Source organism: Egretta garzetta, unplaced genomic scaffold, assembly GCF_000687185.1.
Source record: "Egretta garzetta isolate BGI_Z169 unplaced genomic scaffold, ASM68718v1 scaffold659, whole genome shotgun sequence".
Taxonomy (NCBI): domain Eukaryota; kingdom Metazoa; phylum Chordata; class Aves; order Pelecaniformes; family Ardeidae; genus Egretta; species Egretta garzetta.
Window position 1 is genome coordinate 253,466 of NW_009260683.1, and position 6,896 is coordinate 260,361.

The following is a 6,896-nucleotide window of genomic DNA, read 5'->3' on the forward strand; positions in this document are numbered from 1 at the left end:
ACACAGATTGGGTTGAAAAGGGAGAAAAAAGGGGAGATGAACTCTGTAAACATACTTCAATGTCACAACAATTGTTTGGGTAATCATGTAGGAGCAGGCTGCTGGCATAAAATAAGACAAAATTCTCCACATCTTGAAAGACTGCATCCCACGAATATTGTAAGGACATACAAATAAATACATAAAGCCACTAGTCTTTAAAATGTCAGTTAAAAAGGTTCCAATCTCAGCCTGCAACTATAGTCTTGGAACTGCAGGAAGTGTTCATCAGCGTTGGAATTTATAACTATAAAATATACCATACTGTTGTCTTAGCAGGTGAACTGATTACGTGTTAATGGAGGTATGGGAAAAAATCTTGATAGAGAGATTGAATTGGTTTATGTACAATGCAGTTAACAATAGGTTTTTAGAAATGTACATATCATGCAACCACTTCAAAATTAAATATTTGATAAATTTTATACTACCTAGTAGTAGCATAAATAGCACACACTTTATGGTCTGACATGACATACTTCATAGTTCTTCTTCATTGAAATAAAGAAACAAGTAATACTTGGCCTTTTTTTTGTTTACATTGAAACTATACCTGCACTACAAATTTAAAAATATTTTCTATGTCTACCTGCATTTTAAAAAATTGCATTTGAAATAAAACCATTAAACTCTAGTCAAAACTGTCATTGCACAAGGGTCTTCTACAAAGACTAAATTACCCTGATTTTGATACTTTGCTCTAATCCTACAAATAACATTAATCCCGTCAAGGAATTCTGAAAAGTTGAAACTGAGCTGCCCGCAGAATGGAAGTTTGTTTGCCATACCTTTTCTTTTCAAGTTTTACCTTAAGCAAATAATTTCTGTATTTTCTAGAAAAAGTTCTTTAAGACCTAGCTTAAAATATTAGCAAATACTTCCTTGCAGAATCTCACACTTACATGAGCAAGAATAAGTTAGCAGAAGGAAGGCTGATTCATCTAGCATATGCACATTCTGAGCCCCTAACATTAGCTCTATACTTAATTTAACAATAAATCCTCATTCTAATCAAAACAGTAGCTTAAAATTAGTCACTTTATGTAAGACAAGGCACTATCATACTGAAGCTTTATTATGCCTATTTAAATTCATTAATGCTGCGATTAGACATGTGACAGCAATACTGCTTAGGTGGGTTTATGCAGCAGCATTCTCAACAGCTCATTCCCGCTACACCACCACCACCACACTTCCTTGTGTGGCTATACTTGGACTCGGATCAGAGAACAGATACAGCTGAAAAAAGAAAAATCACTTGGGGAAAGAAGGTTATTTTTGAGCTACATCCATTCCCTGAACCATTTCAAATGGCTGCATAAACAGCAAGAGACAATATAAACTGCCACTGCAACAAAAAACAAGCCAAAGAGACGAAACGTGTTGTTTCCAACCTAAATGATTCTACGAATTATCATGTATGGAAAAAGATCTCAGGTCAACATAAAGGTCTGTCTGAAAGGGAACATGTAAATTGTAACTTGTCAGCTTTATTATTATTATTAAACACTTTGTAAAGAGAGAAACCAAATTATATACCAATCCAAGCATTTGCTGGGAGAGTAATAATCGTTCACCACTAACCTGATTCACTGGCTCATTAAAGTTGGTGATAAGTCCAGCACGCAACGTAGTTTTTTCTTCTTCAGAAAGAGCACTGTCAGGATATATTTATTAGAATATTATTTAATTTTCAATACAAAACAACTATTAATTTATATTTAGATTATTTTTTCACTACTGCTAGGCACAGAAGTTAAGTGAGCATTTTCTTTTGGGCATCTGCATTTGACTGGATGAAGATTACTTTTGCACACCACCTTCTTTAAACTAATGTATTTCAGTTTGATAAACTATCAAGACAACATCCCTGGTTTTTCCACTACGTTATCAATATTTAAAAAGAGAGGGAATGGTGAAACAGACAAAAATTTATGAGGACTTTTAACCTCAGGTTTTTAATGTGACCTTTGTAAACACAAATGGCAAAAGAAAGAGTTCGCAGAGTACCCGGATATATTAGGTAAATAAGGCAAAACTGATTGTTATTAGATACTTATTACTCTGGGGATTGATGACTTGAGTGTGACTTTGCCCATGTACACTAATGGATAACGACAAAAAGGTGCCCCGTGTAAGGCAATCATGGCATCAGATAACAGCTCTTTCTGCAAAAGCAATAATCCTTTTCTACTACAAACCTTTTTCTACAAGCAAGTCATACAGCTAGACTTAAAAATATTAATCCTTTGAAAACTATACCTTTGAGTGAAAAATACGTTGCTGTAGTCTTCAAAAATGCCGGGAAAACTAGTAAGAAGAATAAATTCTAAGCCATAAAGGTTAATTTTCATTCAAGTACAGCTTTATGCTATCTTTGTACTTCCTTTTAAGTGACCTCTATCCGTATAAGTCTACAAGTTACAGTATCATATCACTCCTGTACTACTTCAGACTTCACCTATGTAATTTTCTATTAAGTTCCAGGCGGGAAACATAACAAACTGATTTTAAAAATGCTTTGGTGGTACTTAGAGATTATACCATCAGAAAAAAAACCCCATAAAATCCACTTTCATTTGCTGATAGCACCTATAAAGCTGTTTCTTGTACAGAAAAAGCTACAGTTACCATGCAAGGTTGTTTAGATTAAAATGTTTCACCTAACACTGTAATAATTTAGAAGCATGCATGCAATCATCACATCTCAATGAAGTCTAGTGGCTGGAAATTAAGAAGATTAAAAAGGCCAACACAACCACTTCCTGTTGTTTAACCTCAGGCACAAATACTAACCTACTAATTTTATATGTTGAGATTTAAAAAGATGCCTAAAGCTCCCTAAAACACAGCTTTTACACTAATCCAGACGAACATTAAATATTCATCTCAAAATAATAAAAAAACAGAGGTCAGATTTACCCTAGGATCAAACATTTGCAACAATGTTCTAGCTTTCACTTCCCCCTCCCTTGTATGTTACAGAATTACTCGCTATTTCCTAAATCAAGGACTTACCATTCTAAGTATACTACACAAGGGGAGCAATTCATTGTTTCAGTGGTGACTCAGAACTGCACACTAAGTCTTATTTTCAAAGGGAATTTACAGCACTCAGGAACCACATTTAAATCACTTTCTTTCAAGAATCAGGCTTTAAGATATTTTTACATAAAATTAAACTATGCCTAAAAACATTTTGGATAAAGTTTACAAAGATTTCTGCAACAGTGAAAGTTTTTCTGCAGGGAACTCTTTCAGTTATTAATATAAAGCCACTAGATGACACTTTAGGGAAATAAATTTCTGTGGTCCTTTTTTTTTTAAAAAAATACAGTACATCATTTCCACACACACAGGCATAACTCTAAGTGGTTTCTAAAACTTGAAAACTATTCCTAATACAGTTAAGAAAACTAATCTCAATTAAATGTAGCTTGTACAATAACTTTCAGGATGTTGTTTTTGGTGGTTTTGGCCCTATGTTGGGCACCAAAAAGGACTGTCATCGTTTAACCTCAGCTGGCAACTAAGCACCACGCAGCCACTTGCTTACTTTCCACCGCCCCACACCCCCCCAGTGGGATGGGGGAAAAGAAAAAGTAAAACCTGTGGGTTGAGATAAAGACAGTTTAACAGAACAGCAGATAAAAAGAATAATAATAATGATGATAAAAGAATACACAAAGCAAGTGATGCACAACGCAATTGCTCACCACCCACTGACCGACACCCAGGCAGTTCCCAAGCAGCAATCACTGCGCCCCTGCCCAGCCAGCTCCCCCCAGTTTATATACTGGGCATGATGCCCTATGGTCTGGAGTAGCCCTGTGGCCAGTTGGGGTCAGCTGTCCTGGCTGTGCCCACTCCCAGCTCCTTGTGTCCCCGGCAGAGCAGGGGAAGCTGGAAAGTCCCTGACTGGTGTAAGCCCTGCTCAGCAACAGCTAAAACATTAGGGTGTTATCAGCATTCTTCTCATGCTAAATCCAAACCACAGCGCTGTGCCAGCTACTAGGGAGAAAATTAACTCTATCCCAGCCGACACCAGGACACAGGGATAACAGAAAGCACCTAAAACCTGGGTTGTAAAGGAAAACACCTGTTCTACCATACTATTCCATTTACCTTGTTTGTGAGCTCATGAAGCCCCCTGCCTTAATTACTTATTCATAATCATAATTATACCAATCACATCCTATGTATATTCCCAGAGCAGCGAGCATTCTATTTGTTGCTTACTACGCATAAACCTGCTGCAATTAAGCTTTTGCCATTACAAGCAGAACACGGGAAGGAAGAGAAACAGACTTGTGCGGGTAAGCGCCTCAAACACTGAAGCTCGTGACAGGCAAAGTTGGGCAGAGAGCAAGGAAAAAAACAAAAAAACAAAAAACCCAAAAAACCGTCAGAAACGAGGGGCGGCCGGCGGCGGTGCCCGCGCTGCCTGACAGGATCGCCCGGGCGGGAGGGGCCCGCAGCCCCACGCAGCCGCCCCGGGCAGCCGGGAAGAACTTCCGTCGTTCCACGAGTCATGTCCCTCCCCAGTCAAACACCATTAAAACGGCTCAGTATTTATGCTGCGGTCTTTCACAATTTGCAGTTTCACGGTTTCTGACCTTTTTCAGTGTTTGTGGTAGGGGGAAACACGTTATCCAAGCATTTAAAAAGTTACTTTGGGCCTTTTTTCAAAAAAAAGTCTGCTATTTCATAAACCCAAAAATCCAAGTCAGAAGAGTCATTTATAGCTATCATACAAACAAATAAAACCACAGATTTGAGACTTCTTATTAAGGTTGCCACCACGGCGATCAAATCAAGGAACAAAGTCCACAGAAGACAGGATTTAATTATCTGTAAAATCAAACACACATTCAAAAAAAGTAACTCCTGACAGGAGGAGGCTGTAGGGAGGTGGGTCTCTTCTCCCAAGTAAGAAGCAATAGGACAAGAGAAAATGGCCTCAAGTTGTGCCAGGGAAGGTTTAGAATCATAGAATCATAGAATGTTTTGGGTTGGAAGGGACCCCTAGAGGTCATCTAGTCCAACCCCCCCGCAGGAGCAGGGCCACCGCTAACTAGATCAGGTTGCTCAGAGCCCCATCCAACCTGGCCTTGAATGTTTCCAGGGATGGGGCCTCCACGACCTCTCTGGGCAACCCGTTCCAGTGTTTCACCACCCTCATCGTAAAGAATTTCGTCCTTATATCCAGTCTAAACCTACCCTGGTTTAGTTTAAAACCATTACCCCTTGTCTTGTCACTGCTGGCCCTACTAAAAAGATTTTCCCCATCTTTCCTATAGGCCCCCTTTAGGTACTGAAAGGCCGCAATCAGGTCTCCCCGCAGCCTTCTCTTCTTCATGCTGAACAAGCCCAACTCCCTCAGCCTGTCCTCATAGGAGAGGTGCTCCAGCCCTCAGATCATTTTTGCGGCCCTCAAAAATGATATGGTTGATTAGGTTGGATATTAGGAAAAAATTGTTCACTGAAAGGGTTATTGGGCACTGGAACACAGGGAAGTGGTCGAATCCCCATCCCTGGAGGTATTTAAAAGACAGGTAGACGAGGTGCTCAGGGACATGGTTTAGTGGTGGACAGGTACAGCTGGACTCAATAATCTTAAAGGTCTTCTCGAACCAAATGATTCTGTGACTCTTAACACCACTCCAATTCAAGAAAAGCCACTTCTGAAGAAACCAAAACCACGTACAAGATCATACAGTGAGACCACCTTTTGAGGAAGCTGACAATCTCAAAAAATAGGCCAAACTGTTCCTGAATGACAACCGTAGGCTCTTCTCCATGTTAGTTGGGAAAGCTGCCTGAGAAAACACGAGGGAGAAAGTTCATAGGCCCATCTCTAAAATCACTCTCCCTGGAAAATGCTGCTTTAAGTCCAAGGCACATGGAGAATAAGTAGTGTGAACAAGACAGCATCAGTGAACATGTGTAAAAAGCAAAGTATTTCAGGAGGCTCACTCTTTCTTAAAAAAATTTTTAAAAGTTGTTTGTATTCACTGTTCTGTAGCTATGTATTTTAGCAGAATGAATATCCTGGTTTCGGCTGGGACAATTATTTTTCTTCATTATTTTCTTCCAGATTATCCACTCCTTATTCTATACCATTTACGTGATGCTTAGGTCCTACCCTTACGATACATTCCAATTAGTCACCACCACCTTCCTGTTTTTTGATATATACACACAGATATCATTCCCTTAGTCTATGGAACATCCCTCCAAAATGTCCATTGGGTTCATTTAGTCCACGGTTTTGGGCTCCATCTGTCGTAACAGTCTTTCAGGGCAGGAGAGATGGGGTCTGGTGTTGGGTTGTTGCATGCTGAAGTCAGTTGCGGTTCCATCCACTGCACTTCCTCAGTTTCTTCAAAATTCATTCTTCATTAATCTGGGTGATTCTTACTGCTATACCATTGATAGGATATATAGCAATAGTAAAAATGATGACATACTGTATTATACAGCGATTATACAATTCAGTTCATTGGCTGTTTTCACCCCAAATCAAATCCCTTTGATGTACATATTGGACTTCCCTGTCTTTCCTTATCACCTATCAAGTGGAGCCAGGTCCTTGAGCAAAAGCAATGCCACAGATGGGTTTGCCTTTACCTGAGGCAGGAGTAACCCAGACTGTCTTCCCCAGCATATTTTTTACATGAACTACAGGGACTTTATCCCCTTCTACAGTACATAAGAGGCTTGATTGGGCAGGGCCAGCTCAGTTGGCAGATCCTCTAGTGTGTTTACTAACCAGGTGGCTTTTGCTAAATGTGTATCCCAATGTTTGAATGTTCCACCACCCATTACTTTCAGTGTAGTCTTTAACAGTCCATTGC

At 39.5% G+C, this 6,896-nt stretch overlaps 1 protein-coding gene across 1 annotated transcript in view; it reads right to left on the bottom strand.

Annotated features, from left to right (window-relative positions):
* IPO11 (importin 11) overlaps nt 1-6,896 on the bottom strand; it is a 106,516-nt gene that overhangs the window by 81,367 nt on the left and 18,253 nt on the right. Inside the window, 1 exon segment of the mRNA XM_009645807.2 lies at nt 1,624-1,696. Within this exon segment, the coding sequence (XP_009644102.1) occupies nt 1,624-1,696 (73 nt within the window).